Source organism: Sapajus apella, unplaced genomic scaffold (assembly GCF_009761245.1).
Source record: "Sapajus apella isolate SASKATOON/1434 unplaced genomic scaffold, GSC_monkey_1.0 scaffold37, whole genome shotgun sequence".
Taxonomy (NCBI): Eukaryota; Metazoa; Chordata; class Mammalia; order Primates; family Cebidae; genus Sapajus; species Sapajus apella.
The window spans coordinates 12,997,266-13,021,575 of record NW_022436977.1 but is presented as its reverse complement, the minus strand read 5'-3'; the positions used below and the strand labels follow the sequence as shown (position 1 = coordinate 13,021,575).

Genomic DNA, 24,310 nt, shown 5'->3' with positions numbered 1-24,310 from the left:
CACTTTCATCCCCAGATCAGGGAACCGCCCTATGCAGTCAAGTTCTTTATACTGTGAGACCCCACATTCCTAGTCACAGCTGACTAAACCAGTATGGGTACATGAGGGCATTCTCCTGTTAGAGATCTCTGATGAAAAAATGAACAGGGTTAATCAGATTCTCTCTCTAAGGTATTTGAACTAGGAAACAAGAAAATAATCAGGCAGTTAGCAGTGGGAGTTGAAGCTAAAAGAAGCCAAAATGAATGGGAGATAAGCAAGTTGAGAGGATGAAAAGAGCATTCCAACCACTGCTAGGTACACAGGAAATTTAAAGTGAGTGAGGAGCAGCTGGTCGGGGGCGGTGGAAAAGCGAATGAGGAAAGCACGACAGCGGTGGCGTCGCAGCCATAGCTGGACAGCCAGCGGGAGAGCAAGGCTTGAGCCTCTGCGTCTAGGATCAAAATGGTTTCAATCCCAGAATACTATGAAGGCAAGAATGTCCTCCTCACAGGAGCTACTGGTTTTCTATAGAAGGTGCTTCTGGAAAAGTTGCTGAGATCTTGTCCTAAGGTGAATTCAGTGTATGTTTTGGTGAGGCATAAAGCTAGACAGACACCACAAAAAAGAGTAGAAGAAATCCTTAGTGGCAAGCTCTTTGACAGATTGAGAGATGAAAATCCAGATTTGAGAGAGAAAATTATAGCAATCAACAGTGAACTCACCCAACCTAAAATAGCTCTCAGTGAAGAAGATAAAGAGGTGATCATAGATTCTACCAATATTATATTCTACTGTACAGCTACAGTAAGGTTTTATGAAAACTTAAAGAGATGCTGTTCAGTTAAATGTGATTGCAACGCGACAGCTTATTCTCCTTGCACAACAAATGAAGAATCTGGAAGTGTTCATGCATGTATCAACAGCATATGCCTACTGTAATCGAAAGCAGATTGATGAAGTAGTCTACCCACCACCTGTGGATCCCAAGAAGCTGACTGATTCTTTAGAGTGGATGGATGATGGCCTAGTAAATGATATCATGCCAAAATTGATAGGAGACAGACCTAATGCCTACATACTGTATACACAAAAGCACTGGCAGAATATGCTGTACAACAAGGAGCAAAGCTAAATATGGCAATTATAAGGCCATTGATTGTTGGTGCCAGTTGGAAAGAACCTTTTCCAGGATGGATTGATAACTTTAATGGACCAAGTGTCCTCTTTATTGCAGTGCTGTTTTTAACTTCAACAAAGGCACGGAAAGGAATTCTTCAAACAATGCGTGCCTCCAACAGTGCCCTTGCAGATCTTGTTCCTGTAGGTGTAGTTGTCAACATGAGTCTTGCAGCAGCCTGGTATTCAGAGTTAATAGACCAAGAAACATCATGGTGTATAATCGTACAACAGGCAGCACTAATTCTTTCCACTGGGGTGAAGTTGAATACCATGTAATTTCCACTTTCAAGAGGAATCCTCTTGAACAGGCCTTCAGATGGCCCAACGTAAATCTAACCTCCAATTACCTTTTATATCATTACTGGATTGCTGTAAGCCATGAGGCCCCAGCATTCCTGTATGATGTCTACCTCAGGATGACTGGAAGAAGCCCAAGGATGATGAAAGCAATTACGTGTCTTCACAAAGCTATGATGTTTCTTGAATATTTCACAAGTAATTCTTGGGTTTGGAATACTGACAATGTCAATATATTAATTAATCAATTAAACCCTGAAGATAAAAAGACCTTCAATATTGACGTACGACAGTTACATTGGGCAGAATATATAGAGAACTACTGCATGGGAACTAAGAAGTACGTGTTGAATGAAGAAATGTCTGGCCTCCCTGCAGCCAGAAAACATCTGAACAAGTTGCGGAATATATGTTAGGGTTTAAATATTATCCTTGTGATCCTCATGTGGTGCATTTTTATTGTAAGATCACAAGTTGCAAGAAACATCTGGTATTATGTGGTTCGCCTGCGTTACAAGTTTCTGTCATACTTCAGAGCATCCAGCACTATGAGATACCGAAGACCAAGAATTCAGCATCAGAACATCTATGCATATGGTGGTCTAAATGCCCAAAATGTAAAATGTACTTAAATCATCTCACCTTTTGTCAAGATATTAAACCATCTTAGATTGGCGTGTGAAGTAAATTATGGTACATTTTATGTAACATTTTAATGTTTATATTCATAAAACCTAGTGAACACACTGTTATGCCAGCTCAAATCTACAATAGCCACCAAAACCATGACTTAATACTTTGAGCCCTAGAAGAAAGGGGTGGGATGAGGGCAGAAGTGAGGAAATAGGAATACTGACCAATATAACTGTGCAATTATGGAACATATTAATTAAAATATGCCTTAATATATAGTGAATTTCTAATTCTAATGTGCAGGGCAATGGAAGACATTTATTTGGACAGTAATACTAGCTAAGTTGGAAGATATTTGATTCTTCAGTGTGATTTTTTCATTAGTTGAAGTAGGTTTTAGTTTTTTAAAATTATAACCAACCTATTTTCACACCATCTTGTAAGTTAAATGATATCAAACTTGAAAGGCATGTTCTCATTTTTCTTTTTCTGATGAAATGTCAGATACGTATCATTTTTTACAAGCAATCAGTTGCTTTTAAAATCAGAAGGCTGTATTATTCTAATGACCCTACTGGATCTAAATGGGTTTGAGAATCCATATCAACATATGCTATGTGTTTTTTGACGGAAAGTGAAAACAAATTCAGTAAAACTGTTAGTATCAAAAATAACAGGAATACAGTTTTCTTGTTGACATTATGATCAAATAAAAATCCTGTGAGATTGTCTTTATGTTTTGAAGCAGGAGGATTTCTTGAGACTTTGTTGGAAGTGGGAATTGGGAGGGATTAACCATACTTGTGTTCTCCTCCCTTTATAAACTTAATTCAAAGGACTTTTAAAAGCCTTGTGCTATCTTTCCAATGAAAACTGAAAGTGCATTATTACGGAAGAATGTATTTGCAGGTAGTAACAACATTTTAAAAATGCTCTCATGTGTAAACATACTAATTTTGACCTTGAAAGATGAATTCCATCAAGAAAAATAAAATCATGCTTTAGATAATGTGTATAAAATTAAATAAAGGACTTTATTTACATATCAAAAATAAATAAAAAATAACGTGAGTGAGGAGGCCAGGCACGATGGCTCATGCCTGTAATTCCAGCATTTTGGGAGGCCAAGGCAGGCAGTTGACCTGAGGTCAGGAGTTCGAGGCCAGCCTGACCAACATGGAGAAACCCCATCTCTACTAAAAATACAAAATTAGCTGGGCGTGGTGGTGCATGACTGTAATCCTAGCTGCTCATGAGACAGGAGAATCACTTGAACCCTGGAGGTGGAGGTTGCAGTGAGCCACGATTGCGCCATTGCACTCCAGCCTGGGCAACAAGAGCGAAACTCTGTCTCAAAAGAAAAAGTGAGTAAGGAAGGAGAAAGCTTGAGGTGGACAAGATGTATACAGACTAGAAGGAAAGAACCTGCCATCTGATAGGAAGAGGGGGTGGAGCAGTTGTGCAGAGAGAAGTGAAGATGCAGAAATGTGGAAGGATGTGTGAAGAGAGGAGAAACAGGTGGAGAGAGACAGAAAGCAGGAAAGAGGAGAAACAAGAGACCGGAACACACGTGCAGACAGGAGGCCCCTGAAAAACAGACAAACAAGTCAGTTCCTAAAGAGGGTGGTATTAGCCGGGCGCGGTGGCTCAAGCCTGTAATCCCAGCACTTTGGGAGGCCGAGGCGGGTGGATCACGAGGTCAAGAGATTGAGACCATCCTGGTCAACATGGTGAAACACCGTCTCTACTAAAACTACAAAAAATTAGCTGGGCATGGTGGTGCGTGCCTGTAATCCCAGCTACTCGGGAGGCTGAGGCAGGAGAATTGCCTGAACCCAGGAGGTGGAGGTTGCGGTGAGCCGAGATCGCGCCATTGCACTCCAGCCTGGGTAACATGAGAGAAACTCCGTCTCAAAAAAAAAAAAAAAAAAAAAAGAGGGTGGTATTGCTTTTCTACATTCCCATCACTCTGTGCCGAAACACAATGGGAAACAGTAGAAGGCTGTGGTATTGACTAAAGTAATTAAGAAACTCAGAAACACCTTGAGAAATGATAATGCTCAGTTTAGTTTCTGATAGGTTTTTATTAATGCTTCTTACGCAGAGACGCAAAATATATTAGTGGTCATCTTATTATGGAAATAGTCATAAGCCTAAGGTGTTAAGATCACTTCTACATTATTTCACTGTGGTACAGAGTTTAATCTGTTAAACAAAGATGGCTCAAGTTTTTATCAAAGTATATGAAATATTTATTCAAACAGTCTAAATAAAGACAAGCAGCAGCTCCTTGTCCCATCTTCCCCCAACTCCAGTCTCATTCCCTGGAGGCAACCATTTTTAATTCCCTTAGCTATTTCTTCTGATATTTACCTACATATTTCTAAGGAATATGCTTATCAGCTACCTTTTGATTTATCAATATGAAACATCTACTGATTTGGTTATAACACAAACGAAGCTAAATTCACATATACCACCTCCTTCCCACTCTTCCACTACTCTCCCTATATTACTATTTTTAGATCCTCTTTTGGTTTTTACTAAATTTTTAACTTGCAAAGTCTTTAAACATCTATTTTTTGTGCATCAGCTATAGTCCATACTACTTGACCTCTCTCTTTATAAGATAAGGACTTACTAAGGATGCCTTTCCTACCCTTCAGCTCTATTTTCTAATTCATATGGGTGACTCATTGAATATCCTCTTTCATCAACACTAAGAATCACTCCCACTCTTGTACTTAGAACTATGCCTGGCACATGATGGACACTTTACATATTCCAACTCATTTAACCTATAAAACCATACACAATAGGTACTATTCTTATCACCATTTTACAGATGAGGAAGCTGAGGCCCAGGGATGTCAACTAACTTGCCCAAGGTCTCCTGGATAACTGACACAGGGTGGGATTCCAACCCACACAGTTCACCTCTGGGGTCTGTGCCCTTTACTATTACAATCTGCTGCCCCTGATTTTTAAGCATCTCTGAATCTCCCAACAGCACGATACTCCTCTAAGACATTTGATATTACTACTTCACAAGAACCACTCAAAATATTCCCATTGCCATTGTCTCAGTGAATGCCCCAGGCTGTTGAAAAAAGAACACATAAGTTTCTGCTTTTTAGTTTTGACATCTTGCTAATATAGCAAATAAGTGTCATAATTCCACATACAATTAGTTTTGGAACAACAAACTGAAGGATATCCCTGGGCTCAAAGCTTCATACTCACAAGCGATTACCTAATAGACTGCCTGCTTCTCTCAATCTGTATGTCCTAAATTTTCGTTACTATCAGACAGCAATCAAAGGATAAACTTGAATCCCACCTGGCCATAAAACATTTTTCTAATGTGGTACCATTCACTAATCATCAGTTCTAAATTCCATATAATAATTATAATCCACAACTTCATTTCAGGGACAAGCTTTTAAACAAAGACTAAGAATTCAAGAGAATAACTTACAGCAGAATATTATTCAAGGAAGAACATTCTTACCATATTGAATTGTTGCTGTAGTTTTTCATTTGCATAATTTATGCAAAACTGTTCAAAACTATTTACCTCAAATGTTTCAAATCTGTAATCACAAAAATAATATGGAAATGAGGGAAAAGAAACAAAAAACTTTTTTAAAATATTCAAAATATACACATTAGGAAGAAAGAAATGAGACATTCCCCAACATTGTAAAACTTTCTTTCCATATCAGTGAAGACAAAGATTTGTAAGTCAGTAGCATGGAATATGTACCTAGCAGATGAGCATCAGCCAAGCAGCAGAGACATTTTTTTTTTAAAGGCCCCAGCATGCAGAGGTGTTCAACACTATGAGTTTTTGAGGGCTCATTCATCCCCAAGTGGGGAACATCAGAATTATGATAAAGATCATTGCTTTTGTCAATTTACTGACTCAGTGTTACACACACATAGGAGGGAAATAGGAACAGAGATCCTACAGGTTCTTTTGAAAAAGAGAACCAGAGAATGAAAAATTAAGTATGAAATAAGCATAAATATGAAGGAAGGATTTTAACAGCTAAAGACAGGTACCCAAAGAAAGCAAACTAGCAAATCAAATTAAATTTTTAGAATTTCAGTGATAATTTACCACGTGAGAGTCTGAAAACCAGCTAATTCTATACATTAGCTAAGTAAATTAGCTCCAGATTTGAACTATTTTTTTTTTTTGTTTTAAATTTTAAGCAACATGCAATTGTATCACTATCATCAAGGTATTCTTGAATCGTCGTAGGCAAAGTTTCCCTTCTTTTTACCCGTAGGAAACAGAATCAAATGCCCACTTAGAGTTACCTGATAGATTCTAGAAAGAAATGCTCTCTGGCAGACCAGTTAGCCAAATATACTCACCCGTAAATGTCCAGCACACCAATAAAAGAGTGCTGTTTGACAGCAGAATGGAGAGCCTGATTGACATGATCTACAATCCAGTTAAAGAGCTTGGCATAGATGTGCTTGGCCAAAGCATCACGAGCATTTGTGGCCTGCAGCTTGGAGATGGGCTTGATGTATGTCTCTGTGGCAGTAGCCAGTTTCCGATGGCAGAGCCAGTGACACATCTCTTCATAGTCCACACCCATGAGATCGCAAAAGATGCAGAGAGGTTCATGCTTGGGCTGCCAAAAAGAATGGGTTATTTCCTATGATCAGATAAATCAAATAAGAATTTCCTGGAAAACGTTAACAAAGAGCTAACAAAATTCAGCAATTTCTTTGTTATAACAAACACCAAGATCATTCAAAGCTGTTAGTGATAATAATCACATTCATCCATTAAACTGGCATCAAGGCAGCATTTTGCAGTCTCTTCTGGGGCTCACTTCAAAAATTACCTCTTCCTTTCACTCTGCATAGTATTTGCTTGTATCTCTCTTAAAGCACTTTCATTCACTCAATCAAAAAATCAGTCAGCTAGTCAACAATTATTTACTGAGTGCCTACTATGTGCCAGAAAACAAACACAAACATGGTCCCTGCCTTCCTAGAGCTTATAGTCACTTGGGGAAATGGATATTAATCAAATGATTGCTCCCTAAAATGCAAAATAACACAAAGACCAAGGAGACTATGCTGAGTCCATGTGAGAGGAACATGCTCTATTTAGGAAGCAGGAGACAGTTGCCTTGAGAAAAGGAAGGTGCTAACCAGGTGAAAGGGGGAAAAAAGATTTTCCAAGCCAAGGAAACAGCTGGCAAAAGCATTCTGTGGTGGGAAGGATTGAAGCTGAATGAGGGAGAAAATGTGAGTTGAAGCCACAGGAACAGACAGAGCCTATATCCTAGCTGGTCTTTATCCTTAGAGCAATGGGAGGCCACTGAAGGGTTGCAAGGAGGTAACTTGATAGTTATTTGTGTGACTTTTTAGATTAGAAGCACTTACATGACTTACATATCCCTGGTACCCCCTAGAATATCTTCCATGAGCCTTGCATGAGTAGATTGTTGATAAATACTTGTTTAATTTAATCCATGTTAATCAATTATATTTTTCAACATCTTCAATCACATGTATCAGCCGAATCTGACAACATTCCTGGGGAAAAGGCAGGGTGAACATCGTCTCTGGTGGATAAATGAGGAAATAGGATCCAAGAGAACACATAGCTTGTCAAAAATCAGCTGGCAATTGATGTCAGAGTTGGTATTAGAACTTGGGTATCCTGACACCCTCATCTCCAGACTCTTCACAGTCAAGCAGCCCTTCCTTCTTTCATCCCCCTTCCTCCCAAGTAATCACTTTAGATACAAATCAACACCACTGCCTGCTCAAATCCCTTAAATAAGCAGCCATATATATATGATTTGACATCATTTAAAAGTGGGTCAGGCTGGGTGTGGTGGCTCATGCCTATAATCCTAGCACTTTGGGAGACTGAGGAAGGCCAATCACCTGAGGTCAGGAGTTTGAGACTAGCCTGGCCAACATGGTGAAAACCCTTCTCTATTCAACTACTTGGGAGGATGAGGCAGGAGAATCACTTGAACCCAGGAGGTGGAGGTTGCAGTGAGCTGAGACAGTGCCACTGCATTCCAGCCTGGGTGACAGAGCAAGACTCCATCTCTATTTAAAAAAAAAAAAAAAAAAGAAAGAAAGAAAGAAAAAAGTTGGGTCAACACTCTAAACATATTCTACTTGAATATTGTTACCATATTGTCATATTACATCAAGATTGTTAACTGTTTGGTTTAAATTGTCCACAGCTTTACTTATTTTTGGACTTCTTCACCTATCAGTAATTGAGAAAAGTCAATAATAATCTCCCACTCTGATAGCAAATTTGTCTCCTCTTATGGTTTCTGTTGATTTTTCCTTTATATCTTTTGAGACTATATCATTAAGTACATAGAAGTTAAGGCTATTGCTGGGCGTGGTGGCTCACGCCTGTAATCCAAGCACTTTGGAGGCCAAGGCAGGAGCTCAAGACCAGCCTGACCAACATGGTAAAACCCCATCTTAAAAAAAAAAAAAAAAAAAAGAAGTTAAGACTATTATATATTCCTGGTGAATAAAATCTGTTCTTTTTAGAGATAAGATTTCATTCTGTTGCCCAGGTTAGAGTGTGGTGGTACAATCGTATCTCACTGTAGCCTTAAACTGTTGGACTCAAGAGATCCTTCTGCCTCAGTCTGCTAGGATTACAGGCATATACCATGCATAGTGAATAAAATCTTTATCATTGCAAAGTCACTCTATTTCCCTCTAGCACTGCTTCTGGCTTCAGAGTCTATTTTGTTTGATACCTGCATAGTTCTGCCAGTTTTGTTCTAGCTAGTATGTCTTTTTTAAACATTTTTTTTTCGAACTTTCTATACTTCTATTATTTTAGGAATGCTTCTTTTAAAAGTATATACCTGAAAATTTTTTTTCTTTTTTCGACTTTTATTTTAGAATCAGGGGGTATGCATGCAGGTTTGTAATAAAGTATATTGTGTGATGCTGAGGTTTGGAGTGTGAATGAATCCATCAACTGAGTAGTGACCACAGTCACCAGTCGGTAGTTTTTTCAATCACTGCTGTCTTTTGTATCGCCCCCATGTCTATTGTTCCCATTTATGACCATGTGCATCCAATGTTTAGCTCCCACTTATAAGTGAGAATATGTAGTATTTGGTTTTCTGTTTTTGTGTTAGTTTACTTAGGCTAATATTTTCCAGCTGCATCTATGTTGCTGCAAAGGGCATGATTTCATTCTTTTTTATGACTGTGTAGTATCCCACGGTTATATCTGAATTTTTTTAAACCAGTCTAACTAACTCTTTTAGCTGCAGCATTTAGTCCATTTTTAATTATTTCCATTTTACTTTGTTCTTTTAGTTGTCCTGCTTTTCAACATTTCTTTTTCCTCTCTCTTTCTTGCTATATTTTGATTTTTTTTCAATCCGTTTTCCTCTAGATTGGTTTCAAAAGTTTACTTTGTTAATATTCGGTTACATGATTAACTTAAAGTAATTAAATAACACTAACTCCAAACACCCCATCCCAATTTATCCTCTGTTATCCAATACTTTAGTTATACCTTTTGTGTGTGGGGGCAGAGTGGCGGGCTGGGTATTCATTTTCTTTTTTAAACTTTTTATCCAATTTTAGACTAACAGAAAAGTTGCATTCGAATAGTACAAAAAATGCTCTTCACTCAGATTCCCTAAATATTAACATTTTACCACATTCCCTTTTATCACTCTTTCACTCTTTTATACACATTACTTCTTCAGACCCTTTTGAGAGTAAATTGCAAACACAATGCCCTTTTTATCTAAATATTTCAGTGTGTGTTTCCTAAAAACCACGGACATTACCTTATATAAGTGCAGTATAATGAAAAAAATGGGAAAATTAGCAATGATACAATCCTATTATGTAACCTACAGATCACTTCAATTTTTGCCAGTTGGCCTAACAGTGCTTTCTACAAAAAATAATTAATTTTTATGGTGTGACACTGACTTTTTGAAGAGTCCCTTAATTTGGGTCTGTATGATGTTACTTTATGTTTAGATTTGGGCAGAAATACCAGAGAAGTTGTGTTGCATTCTTCTGTGTGTCAGATTGGTACAAATATGGTAATATCAATTGTGATCACTTGGTTAAGGGAATGTCTGCCAGGTTTCTTGACTGTAATAATAACTATCTTCCCCTTTGTAATTAATACATGTCTTGTGGGGAATTCCATCTTTTACCAGCTCAATATACTATTCATTATTATTTTAATCAAATTTTATCTACATTTGCCCACATTTTACTAACTTCTTAGTTCATTTCTTCTTGCATCTTAGATCTTCTAACTGGGATCACTTTCTTTCTGCCTAAACTGTATCCTTTAATATTTAATGTTTCCTTTAGTGAGGGCTTACTGACAACACAGACTCTCATAAGCATGTTTCTTTTGAGACCATCTGGCTGTATCGTCCAGGCTGGAGTGCAGTGGTGCCATCTCAGCTCACTGTAACCTCCGCCATCCAGGTTCAAGCAATTCTCATGCCTCAGCCTCTCAAGTAGCTGGGGTTATAGGCACACACCACGACACCCAGCTAATTTTTGTATTTTTAGTTGGAAGAGGGTTTTGCCATGTTGGCCAGGCTAGTCGCAAACTCTTGGCCTCAGGTGATCTACCTATCTCAGCCTCCCAAAGTGCTGGGACTACAAGTGTGAGCTACCATGCCTGGCCTCTCATAAGTTTTTAATTGTCTGAAAATGCTTCCAATTTTAATTCATTCTAGGAAGATATTTGAACTGGTTATATGATTCTAAGTTAATAGTTTCTAAGGACACAGAAGATACCATTCCACTATGTTCTGGCTTTTATAGCTGCAGTAGGGAAGTGAGCTATCAGATTAATTGCTATTTCTTCAAGAGTAATCTCTTAATCTCTGTTTTAAGTTTCCTTTGTCTTTGATATCATTATGATATGCTTAGGGGTAGATTTCTTTTTATTTATGCTAATTGGGATTTTCTGGACTTTCTGAATCTGTGGGTTAGTCATTTTCACAAGTTCTAAAATTTCTTAGTAATGATCTCTTGGAATATTATGTTTGCTTTATTCTCTCTCTTCTCTCCTTTACCAATTTTCATTAGATTAACATTAGACATTATTACTCTGTCCTTCTTCTCTCTTAACTACTGTTTCAAGTGCTCTGTCTTTGGTTCCTATCTTGCATTTTGGACAATTTCTTCACATCTATCTTCTAGCTTATCAGTTTTCTCTTCAGTTGTGCCAAATCTCCTGTTAATTTATTTTGGCATTCTTAGCAGGTATGACTCTGCTATCTGTTGTTTCTCCTAGCTCCTGCTATTTTGTTTTATTGTGGGACTTGTGATTTTTGACTGTGAGTCAATATTTCTTGTAACTTTTCCCATGGGACTCCACTGAGGCCTAGACTGAAGATGGGTCCTCCAAAGTAGATTTCCAATTTCTTCTCTCAGATGCCTAGGGCACTACCAGCCCAGGATCAATTTAAGCTATACTTTCGGTATGTAGTTTTTGAGACCTACCAAGAACTATGAAATCAGGCTGGGAATGAATATGTGTGACAGTGAGTTTGTTGTTACAAATTTTTAGGGACCTAGTTTTCTGCATCTACTTGGCACCAAAGTGTGGGTCAGGTTTTCTTTATACTCTTGGAGTGGGTGGTTGGCAAATTACTACTGGTTTCCCACTTAGGGTCTCAGCAGCTTTAGGCAGGAGACTTTGTGTTTCCCTGTTTATATGAGTCCTGTACTTTGTCTTCGTCTTCTGTACATCACTTGGCTACGAAACCCAAAGCTCAAGGTCATTGGGTTCAGCAAATGCCTTCAAGGTGGGGCAAAACTATCAAATAGAGATGTCTTACCAGTAACTTTTAAAGCTCATTTAAGGCCAGGCGCAGTGGCTCACGCCTATAATCCCAGTACTTTGGGAGGCTGAGGCGGGCAGATCACCTGAGGTCAGGAGTTCGAGATCAGCCTGGCCAACATGGTGAAACCCCATCTCTACTAAAAATACAAAAATTAGCTGGACACAGTGGGGCACGCCTGTAATCCCAGCTTCTCAGGAGGCTGAGGCTGTACTCCAGACCGGGCGACAGAACGACGACAGACTCTGTCTCCAAAAAAAAAAAAAAAACTCATTGAATTTCTACCCACCTCAAATAGTGAAACTGTAGTATTTACAGCTATCAGCAAATCAACAAAGTTGACAGCAATGGTTAGAAAACAAACATCACAGAATTACAAGAACTGAATGGAAGTAACTTTGGGACAAGTTCCACATATTATAAGTACTATTCCTCCAAGACAATATTAATAACTTCTAGATATCTCAAATATGAAAACAGTACACTGATATTTTAGGGAAGACTCATAGCAAAGTGATATATGTGATAAAACATTAGTCATGACTTTCTTGATTAGGAGAAGCTTGACATTTGGGGAAAGATCACAAGGGCAAAGAGGGTGATGCAGAAATCAATGAGTTATTTTTTAAAAATCCAGTTTGTATACCAATATTCAGAGTAGTGTTATTCATAATGGGCAAAAGGTAAAACAACTCAAATATCCACCAATCAACCAATGGATAAACAAAATGTGTTATCTCCATATGATGGACTATTACTCAGCCATAAAAAAGAATAAAGTATTGATACATGCTACAACATGGGTGGATTTTGAAACAAGCCAGTCACAAAAGATCATATGTTATCTGATTCCATTTATGTAAAATGTCCAGAACAGGAAATCTATAGAGGCAGAAAACAGATTTATGATTGCTTAGGGCTAGGGGAATCGATGTATAGGTAACAATAAGTAAAGGGCACTGGGTTTCTTTTTGAGGTCATGGAAATATTTTAAACTGACTGTGATGATGGTTACACATATCTGTGAATATACTAAAAGCCATTTAATGGTACACTTTAAATGAGCATGATATGTGACTTATATCTCAACAAAGCTGTTTTTTAAAAGACTAGCAATGTTTCATTAGAAGAAATCAGGTTTTAAATCAGAATCATCATTTTGCCTTTCACAAAACCACCATTAGGAAAAGAGGCTGGAGGAAGAGAGAGGGAATTTGGACCCATGGCTCAGAAAAATTATACCTCAAATATTCATAAAGAAAATCATGAGAATCAAGCTTTCTGTAAACTAAACTCTCTGCCCATCTAGCTTCTTTTGGCCCTTGGACTAAAAATAAGTTACAGGGCCAGGCACAGTGGTTCACACTTGTAATGCCAGCAATTTGGGAGGCTGAGGTGGGTGGATCACCTGAGGTCAGGAGTTCAATACCAACCTGGCCAACATGGCAAAACTAAAATACAAAATTACTACTAAAAATAGAAAATTAACTGGGCATGGTGGTGTGTACCTCCAGTCCTAGCTACTCAGGAGGCTGATGTAGGATAATCGCCTGAACCTGGGAGGCAGAGGTTGCAGCGAGCCAAGATAGTGCCTTTGCACTCCAGCCTGGGAAATAAGAGTGAAACTTCATCTCCAAAAAAAAAAGAAAGAAAGAAAAAGAAAAGAAAAAAAGTTATAGAACAAGTTTTCTCTGCAAATCATAAAGTCATTTATTTTATATTATATCATGTCTCACACATCGAATATAGTATGAAAGTACTATACCCAGAAAAGACAGGACATACATTCTTTTCTTATAGGAGTAGAGAATCTGTTTTTACACAAGAGGCTATAGATCCAGAGAAAAAAGGCAACCAAGTAAGTGGAATAAATGCCATTTAAATTAAGGCCTTAATTAAGAACACCAAAATGAATAGCCTCAAAAACCTCAAATCCTAGTGGTTAAAGGCAAGCAAGAGAGACCTATATAGAACAATGTGATTTGAGCTACAATGAAAGAAAGCAGAAGGGGGAATATGATTCTAAGAAGAGATGCTACAGATCTGCCTGTGAGAAGTGAGTAAGAGCTGGCTAGGGAAGAAAAGCATTCAACGTACCCCAGCAGAGAGAATCTGAGCAAAGCCAGGAGAGAGAGACTGTCTGGTATGGAAATGGCTGGATGTGGAGTATGAGAAGCAGTGAGAGAGAAGCTCAGTAGGAAGCCAGGAGTCAGACATGAAGGCCCTTTCATGTCATGTCATACCACATAAGGTATTGGATCTCCTTTTGAAGGCAGTGGGGAGTCCTGAAAGATTTAAGCAAGGACATGATATGATCCCTAATAGCTCTAACTTCCGTGAGTCTCTGATCTTGTGGGGTCATCTGCATCACAGTCATTAATTTCATCTATCTATCCTTCTCTCTTTTTCTCTCTCTGTCTCACACACAAACACATACACACACACACACAATTGCTATGCACTGGGGATTAGAATCCATATTTCTTTATTCTCAGTTCGAGATTCTCCTTTGGATAATATATCTCTTTGATAATTACATTTCTGATAATATTGATAGAGAGATTTAAACTATCCTGCTTCTTTAAACAATCTACAAATCTAAAACACAATTCAACTGCCATCCCACTAAGCTTATTCTGAACTTACAGGTATTGTGCAGCTGTCTGCATCTCGGGATGTAAATCCAACATTGCCTAAGTGAAGGATGCCAGCAAGTATTCGGAAAATTCCCATTTGATAAGATTCACTAATTCCTGAAACAAAAGAGTGAATAAACAAGTGGTTAATTTCAGAACAGCAACTAAACAACTACAGCAGACAATTTTAAACCTATTGTTAATTTCTGAACATTGCCAGATGTTGTACACATTATAATGTGTCATAGCTAACAACACTTTCATCTTTGTTGACATTAACACATTAGGCAGTTTAGCATGATGGATGGATAGCATGGCTGTTGGCTGTGGCTGATATGGGCTTGAGACCTGGCTCTGCTATGGACCTATCATCACAAATGGACAGGTAACTCAGTCTTCTATGCTTCCATTCTCTCATTTAAGATATGAAAATAATAGTGACTACTTCAAAGTATGTGAAGATTAAATGAGATAATGCACATAGCATACTTAATACACGATGTGACACACAGTAAGTGCTAAAAAAATTATTGTCATCATTGTCACACACTGGGTTTAAAATTAACATTATCATTTCTATTTATCTCTATTCCAAATATAGCCCAATAAAGCTGTTACTGCTTAAGGCTGTTTAAGAAGTATTATTTAATTACTTCTTTACAGACCAAGTGTAAGTCAAAGAGATACCAAGATTAGAAGTGTTCAGGCTGGTGCTATATCCCAGCCTGATGAGTATGTGTCCAAATACAGCTTCAGAGCAGAAATTGAAGGATAAGGATAAGGATAAGGCAGGATGAGAAAGCTGGACAGTGTTTGGCTTCTATCAGATCTGGCTTCATTTTTAAATAACATAAGAATCTCCAGAAAATTAGATATAATTACATGCAAATAGAGGCAGTGAAATTATTTCCAAGTATGTAATCTTACAAAGGATAATTCAGTACTGACCCTATAATGAATGTGTGTGTGTGTGTTTTTTTTTTTTTTTTTTAGCATCTCCTGCATTATGGCTTTTTATTTTTATTTTTAATTTTTTTTTTTTTTTTTGAGGCACAGAATCACTCTGCTGCCCAGGCTGGAGTGCAATGGCGTGATCTCAGCCCAATGCAACCTCTGTATGGCTTTTTCAAATTCACGATTTAGTATTTACAAACAGATTTAGCCCTAGAAGAAATGCAGCGCTTTTCAAACTTTAAATGTGCATGTGAATCACCAATAGATTTTTGATAAAATGCAGATTATGTTTCAGTAGGTCTGAGAAGGGATTCAGGATTCTGCATTTCTAGCAAGGCCCACAGTGGTCCTGGTCTACACTATAATTAGCAGCACTTTCACATTAAATTAACTCACCTGAGGGTACTACTCAACATGCCATCATACCATGTTAGAGGTATTTATATTTTGAGGGTTTTTTTTTTTCTTTAAGTTGTAGATGACAGTTTTAAAGGTTAGTTTATTCACATGTAGGCCCAACAATTTTTAAATCCCAGAAACAAGACAGAGTGACATCTGAGCTGCTTCAGAGATGTTGGAACAGAAAAATAAAAAATGCTGGAATAAACTACACATAATGTAATATTCTGTCATGACGCCAACTCAGCCACATTTCCCAGCCAAAAAAAAAACCCGAAAACAAAACAAACAGAAAGCTCTAACAAATGTGAGCTTGTACAGGAGGCCATTCCATTTACTTTCAGGTTTCAAATTTTGTAAAAATTTAAGCAAAGAATTACAAGTAGTCCTCCCCTGATGCCCCAAATATTAAACAGTTGTATTGAAGGCTAGTTTGCATACCATAAAATTCACCCATTTTAAGTGTGCAATTCAATGATTTTTAGTAAATTTACAAAGTTGCGCAACCATTACCACAATCTAATTTTACAACAGTTCCATCACCCCAAAAAGAAACCTCCTGTTTGACATTTAAATGTGTCCTATACGGAATATTAAATCTTCCAGCAATACTCATCACTTAATAAAAAATCAAGCCAATATTCTAAACAAAGGTTGCTGGAGTAAAAAAGCGATTCCTCAAAAAAGCTCGAGAATAAAGTGGCATTACCTAGCAAAGTGCAGGCCTGCCTGGTGTGTGCCATCTCCTTTGCATCATCCACTCCTTCAATCATAGGACTGCCTCCTTGTTTTGTGTAATTAAAGTCATTTGCATTTCCTGTAATGAAGAAAAATGAAAGTTTTCTGATTTATGAAAAAGCCTTGCCTTCTACCCTTCTGTCCACTCTGAATCAGAGTGGTGATAGCACAGTTAAGTGTACATGGTCTAGACTTTGTCTGTGTTTTCAATCGTATTTTAATACAAAATTTAAAATTAAATAATGAAGTAAAATATTTATAGTTTATTTATGTTAACTGGTAAAATAAATAGTCCTTTCCTAAAGGTTTTATTCCAATCTACGCACTAGAATAATTTCCTCAAATCCTTTACTCCCCTCATAAGAAACCCTACTAGCCTCTAACAAATCAACTCCTTTAAATTTTTTTTCTTTTAATCAAGGCAAATATGAAACATATACAAAAGTCAAGAGACTTATAATCAGCCACTAGGTACTCATTACTCATCTTAAACGCCCATCTAAAATCACCTCCAGGCCAATCCTGTTCCATTTATACAGCCATTTACTCCTTCTCCACTCCCATGGGTTATTTTGAAGGTAAATGCTGACTTTTTATCATTTTATCCATAGGTATTTCCATATGGGATAAGCTCCTTTTTAATAAGTAAATTTAGGAACTTGGAAATTAACAGAAAACAATGCCAGAAAAATAAATTTAATGCCATAGTCATACCTAATCGTAGCATTTTAAATTCAGGTAACTTTGCTGAGGCACAAAGCTGATAGAAGATATGATAGTTTCTCTCCTCTTCTGCCTTTGAAATAAGAAGAGTTTTTAATTACAGCTTTTAATCTAGAACTCAGAAAATTCTATCATAAAATAAGATTTTAATATTTAATTATCAGTTGGTTAAATTATACTTTCCAGTATTTCCTATTACTTATTTGTGATTATTAAACCTTATGATTTATAGTCTATATGCATATGTTTGAGTATGTGTTGGTCAAATTCAGCATAAAACATTGGATTTTTTGAAAATTCTTTTTGAACTAGTGAACAACTTGATACATGTCCACAAACATAAGATAATCAGTGCTTTTGGGGGAAAGTAAAACCATTATTTTTTGTAATACTCAATACTATTTTCTAATGGTACCTCTTCATGGAGAATAATCCCATTATTGCCATATTTTAGAGTGGACCGTCTACTGTGGTTGTCAGAAACCCTCAAATGTACATCTTCTATGTCATTTTAGTTTATATAATTTAAATCAATAATTTTTATAAAACAGAAAATAAATCACGTATAAATTCTAAGATAATTTTTCAGTATTTCCTAAGAGTCTTTTCCACATATATATCTAAAAAATACAGGTGCAATAATATTATTCATACAAAACTAAATCCTAATAGTCTACCATTATATGCTTGAATTTGACAGTATACTCAGTTGGCTAATGAATCATATTAGTAAGGCCAAGGTCAGATTTGATGCCCAACAGGGGCTGATGTCAGGAAAAGAAAACCTATTACAGGGACAGAAATCACTGAACAAATTACCAATATACCAATGTCCACAGCAGGATTAAATAAGAGATCAGGTGGTTTCACACACAGAAACTAGAAAAGCCTGTTAGAGATGTAAATATATAGTATTTCCCACTTTCCAATCAAAAAGGACCAATAGCATATGTGTGAATGTCAACCCTACACAGACGCATCAACTGTGTTTTTTGATAGTAGTTCACAATTGTGTTATGAAGAGTTTTTTTAACCTTCACTATTCTATCTAAACAATAATATATTCTAAGAAAGGAGAAGGAAGGAATGAAAGAGGATAATTTTTTTTCTTCAACTGAGTTCAAATTGTAACTTACTGAAGGCATGGAACAACACCTTTCCTATCATTTAGAAATATGAGAGACAAGACTAAACTAACAGTACCTGTTCTCAACTAAGCTTTCCCACAAGCATCTGCAGGAAAAAGTCAAAACCTAAAAGTGACCAATCCCAAAGACTATTAGCATTTGAGTGGTACTCCCCTACCCCTAACAGGCACCATTTTACATGCTTCAGTCCAAGTGCAGTTGGAGGTAATATTGTCATAATATGCTCAAGAGTATCTAGAAATAAAATGCTTACCAGCAAGCATGGGCTCTACAATTATACAGCAACATAACACAAGTACATATCTGTATATGGTCGGCTTACCTGGAACACCACTCTGGATTTCTCTAAAAGATAAGTTCTCATATTGGCACCAATGATTCGATATCTCTTATCAAAACCAATCTCAATATACTTCCCAAAACGGCTGCTATTATCATTCCTGGTTGTTTTAGCATTTCCAATGGACTAAAAAGCAAGGGAGAAAACAAGATTTCAGAACTGTAATTCATAACCTGACATTTACAGAGTCTGCTCAGGGAGAGAAAGGATAGAGTAGAACACAGGTCCTTAAAACGGATTCTTTTAAGAACAGAACCACTTTTGCCCTTGCAAGCACATGTGTATGCTTTGCTTACTGCACAGCACACAGATAGTTCTTATTTGTCTTGTTATTCTCACAAAAAATGATTTTCAGAAACAGCAGACTTGAGTCCAGAGGTTAGAACATTTTCATACACCATTTGGGTTATCTGAACATAGCAATTCATGCCAGCAATGAAAGAGAACAGGCGGAGTGCAGTGACTCACACCTGTTATCCCAGTACTTTGGGTGGCCAAAGTGGGTGGATCACGAGGTCAGGAGTTCAAGACCAGTGTGGCCAACATAGTGAAACTCCATCTGTACTAAAAAATAGGAAAAAATTAGTTGAGTGTGGTGGTGTTTGCCTGTAATCCCAGCTACTCCAGAGGCTGAGGCAGGAGAATTGTGTGAACCCAGGAGGCGGAGGTTGCAGTGAGCTGATATTGTGCCACTGCACTCCAACCTGGGTGACAGTACAAAATTCTGTCTCAAAAAAAAAAAAAAAAGGAAAGAAAAGAGAACAAATGGGAACCGGAGCTGCCAAGGCATGGGCTTTGTTAGGTAAGCATTAGGTTTTTATTTTTTCCTATAAAACTTCACCTGCTTTACGTAAATTAGATAGTTAAGGCCAATTACTATTTCCTGGAAATGCTGCTCTAGTGTTCAGGGTCTCTTTACCCTGATGTATCTATCATCTTATCCTGTGGCAAGATTGGGCTATTTATTAGCAGAGCATTGGTATTATACACTCAATTCAAAGGCCATTTTCAAAACCAGAAAAAGTTAAATTTGGCTTTGGATTTTGATAGTTATATCTAGCTTACGAAATCTCTGCTACAGAATGCAGAGAATATAACTTGCTGCTAAATGTTTTATATAACTTTAAAAATTTTAATGACATATGTCTTTCTGATTTAGGTAACTTGCTTCCATAAATTTTTTTTAAGGCAAAGCAAATAAATAAAAAGGTATAGTTAGAAAAGCCAGTGTTTACATAATGCATATATTAAATGTTTAATAAGCAAATTTCATAAAAGATTTGTATCTTTCACTTGTGTAAAGCCTGTGTTAGGATAAGTATATCAAAACCACAGCAGAAAGATGTGAAAATACAATGTAGTTTTAAGAGTGATACAAATGTAAGTGATGAAAACAGTAGTAACACAGCCATACAACTCAACACATTATATTCTTTGACCAATCAAAGAAAATATATTTTCACTTTCTGAAATAGACTGTAGATATCATCCTATTTTGTTTTGGCAGTGAGGACACTGCTATATTTTAGATTAATATTTTAAATGCTTTTCTAGAAAAATAAGAATATCTTCCTGGCAAAATTAGAGAAGGACCTAATGTAGACTGAGATAATTTATCTATTAATTTACTCAGATGTTACCCCTCTTGATATTACCAAACACCACAGCAAAAAGTCTTTATACAGTCCCACTATTTTATTTGGAAAAGGAGATTAATTATAAATGCAGACTTTTCTCTCAATGTGACATATTCTTCCAAAGAGCAGATGAAAGGTTACATGTAGTAGAAGTAGCAGCACCTACTCAATAAGCACTCAATAAGCATTGGTTACTGTCCTAAGCACTTTCCTGCCAGTAACTAGGCAAGTGGAGGAAGGGTGGGCCACAACTTCTCCTCCTTCCTCAACTCTTACCCCACCTTCCATATGTCATCTCTCCCCATCTACTCATACTGGGCATTAGAGTGGCCCACCTGCCGAAACTCCACCATACTGTGAGAAGAGGCAGGGATGCTAGAGTTGAAGCAGTTCCTTTTGTCTTCAAGTAAAATGTATTTAAACATAGACAAACAATGGTAGAAAGAACAAATGAAATAGAAGTCAGAAGACCTGACTATTAGACCAGGCCCTGTTATCAACTTGCCATTATTTAATCTCTTTGAGGAGCATTAGTATTCTCAAGTATAAATTGACTAGGATAGATGAGCTATAGGTTCTTTTAAAAAAATAAAATTATTTGATTCTAAGTCCTGAAACCTGATAGGGAAAGAAGTTTCTATACATAAACAGTACCTTTCGATCACTCCCTCAATTGTTTCCTCTGCCATATAAGCACCGCATTCACCAGAGACTCCCGAATACTATTTTTACTTTAGTCAGCAAGAAGTCACTGGAGGAAAAAGGAAATTGTGTGATCTTGATTTTACTATTTTAATGTAATGATGCATGAGTCACTCTTCTTTACTAAATGGAGATGAAAATCTTCAATTATGGTTATTGAAGATAAAAAAGAACAATTGGCTGGGCACAATGGCTCACGCCTGTAATCCCAGCACTTTGGGAGACCGAGGCGGGTAGGCCACCTGAGGTCAAGAGTTTGAGACCAGCCTGATCAACATGGTGAAACCCCAACTCTACTAAAAATATTACAGTAGCTAGACGTGGAGGTGCATGCCTGTAATTCTAGCTACTCAGGAGGCTGAAGCAGGAGAATCACTTGAACCTGGGAGGTGGAGGTTGCAGTGAGCTGAGATCATCCTACTGAGCTCCAGCCTGGGCAACAAAAGCAATGCTCTGTTTCAAATTAAAAAAAAAAAAAAAAAAAAAAAAAAGAAAAGAAAAATTAAGATCCAAGCTGGGCACAGTGGCTCTCACCTGTAATCCCAGCACTTTGGGAGGCTGAGCCAGGAGGATTGCCTGAACCCAGGAGTTCATTTGAGATCGGCCTGGGAGACAGAGCGAGATCCTGTCTTTTAAAAAAAAAAAAGTTTCAGTGTGCTTATTCCCATCTTATGGTGAAAATTTCCAGGAAAAAAATGAAAACATCATGAAATAGAGTGAATACAATTATTCTGTGTATATCATTCACATTTTGCAAAAGAAGCCTATGTTGAGAACAAGGCGCTTTGTTTTTAAAGAATAATGTACATATTTCTTTAGCCACTGGATTGTAATGCTAACCATGTAGGATGCTCATTATCCTATGAGAAGCTTCGGCAGATCACCGGAGACACAGATATCCCTTTCCTGACACCACAGCAAAGGGCTTTGATATAGGGACACAGTCTTGAAGCAGTTTAAAGTTACACATTTTTCAGGCTACAGACTCAATATTTTACCTATGTTTTCTTCCAGTAACTGTAAACCCTGTGTCACCATTCTTCAGCTCCATATTACATTTCCATCTTTCAAACTGAGATGCCCTTTTCTGTAGTAATTGAAAATTGGTTCTTCAACTCTTTAACAAATATTTCCTAATCCAAATTCCTATAAACAATTTTTAATTATTTAGACAGAGAAGGAAGGAGGTGAGCATAGCTGATCCCTTTATCTTTTATGTCCATCCCAGCAAGCAGGGCATATTCTTTAGAATTGCATATTTTAAGTATTATTTTTGACTGCTGTGGTTTGGATATAATGTGTCCCCACCAAAACTTATGTTGAAATTTGATCCCCAATATGGAGGTGCTGGGAGGTGGGGTCTAGTGGGAGGTGTTTTGGTCTTGGGGGCAAATCTATACTGAAAGCCTGGGTGAAGTTCTCCTGTAGTGAGTTCTCCCTCTGGTGAGACTGAATTAGTTCTCTCAGAAATGGATTCATTTCCACTGGAGTGGGTTCTTATGAAGTTTGGAGGCCCTCAGGTTTCCCCTGTTCACATGTGTCGACTTGCCCTGTGACATTCTCTGCCATGTTATGATGCAGCATGCCAGCCTTCACCAGAAGCCTAGCAGATGCCAGAGCCCACAGAACCATGAGCTAAATAAATCTCTTTTCTTTATAAATTACCCAGCCTCCGATATTCTGAGGCTACAGTTGCAGCAACACTAAATGCACTAAGACAGTAGCTATTCCAAATTTTTAATATAATTCCTACTAATACAATTCAAATCTGTGTTGTAGAAAAATCAATGAAGTGGCGTGGTGGCTCACGTCTGTAATCCCAACACTTTGGGAGGCCAAGGTGGGCAGACCATGAGGTCAGGATATCAGCCTGGCCAACATGGTGAAACCCCATCTCTACTAAAAATACAAAAATGAGCCAGGTGTGGTGGCAGGTGCCTGTCGTCCCAGCTACTTAGGAGGCTGAGGCAAGAGAATCACTAGAATCTGAGATGCGGAGATTGCGGTGAGCCAAGATTGTGCCATTGCACTCCAGCCTGGGCGACAAGAGCAAGACACTGTCTCAAAAACAAAACAAACAAACAAACAAAACAATGAGGCTGGTTTGTTTGAAAGAGCTCATAAAATAGTTCACTCAACTTTTGAAAAATTCTAGAAGGTTCATTCTACACTTAAGTTATCCTCAAAGACAACTTCAAATCCTAGTAGTATATGGTCCAGGCCCAGAAGAAATGGGATTACCTAATGCCATCACATTCAAGACTTTGGGATATTCTAATGTTAGGGACTAGAATGGCTTCAACTGTTGTCAAATACGAAGAATTTGTTGTCATGACCAAAACCAGTTGAAATAAGAGAAAGAAAAGAAGCCCTGTTGTTTTCTGACCCCAAACAAAAAACTGGCTCCACATACTCTATTTCCCCAACATTAACACTAGTGACATCCAGCACTATATCTGTAGCTTACATTTTTTCAAAAATCTTAACATTTGCTTAAAATTCTCACTATTATCTTTTGGTGCAAACATTTGTTTCATCCTGTTCATCCTATTTCAGAAAGCATTCCCAGTATTTTTTTTCCATAGCACATCCTGCCTGGGAAGCCTCTGAACTTCCCTATCATATCTTGTTTATTGATCCCAAAAAACAGAAGTTCTGCTGCTCTAGAGGGCAGCCCTACAGATAAGAGGTCACAGCATTCTGTTCTGAAGTGTCACACGCAGCACTGCAAACCAAGCACATTTACCTCTAGATAGATTATTGCAAAAACCACTTGTACCACAGGTGCACCAGGCCGATTTTAACTCCATCTGTGTTTGGGTGACAAATAAGGCTTGACAAAGAAAAAAGACAGGGATAAAAAAATGCTGATTCGAATTTTTAACAAGGAAGGTTTGTTTCTGTATGTCCAAACTAATTTCTATTTAACAAAATTTATTTTTCTCCATTTAATAAGTCTTCATATAAAACTATAACTTTCCAAAAATCATATTAAGACCAAGAATACTCTATTTACCAATCCTAAAATACTCAAATTCTCTCACAATTAGTTCCATTTTAATTGGCTTTGTATACGGTG

At 37.5% G+C, this 24,310-nt stretch overlaps 1 protein-coding gene and 1 pseudogene across 10 annotated transcripts in view; one reads left to right on the top strand and one right to left on the bottom strand.

The window, feature by feature from the left end:
* MYO5A (myosin VA) overlaps nt 1-24,310 on the bottom strand; it is a 217,738-nt gene that overhangs the window by 81,796 nt on the left and 111,632 nt on the right. For 8 of the 9 annotated variants that reach the window (XM_032297420.1, XM_032297418.1, XM_032297421.1 and 5 more), the window contains exons 6-11: nt 18,875-19,018; nt 17,396-17,477; nt 16,653-16,760; nt 14,601-14,707; nt 6,475-6,740; nt 5,603-5,684 (exon numbers count right to left, since the gene is read on the bottom strand). In XM_032297420.1, the coding sequence (XP_032153311.1) occupies nt 5,603-5,684; nt 6,475-6,740; nt 14,601-14,707; nt 16,653-16,760; nt 17,396-17,477; nt 18,875-19,018 (789 nt within the window). Of the gene's footprint in view, nt 1-5,602; nt 5,685-6,474; nt 6,741-14,600; nt 14,708-16,652; nt 16,761-17,395; nt 17,478-18,874; nt 19,019-23,977; nt 24,002-24,310 lie in introns of those variants that run through there. The other variant, XM_032297426.1, reaches the window with a different exon arrangement.
* On the top strand, nt 352-2,835 carry LOC116564362 (annotated as a pseudogene). Its single transcript, XR_004274861.1, has one exon. The product of XR_004274861.1 is annotated as a fatty acyl-CoA reductase 1 pseudogene (transcript).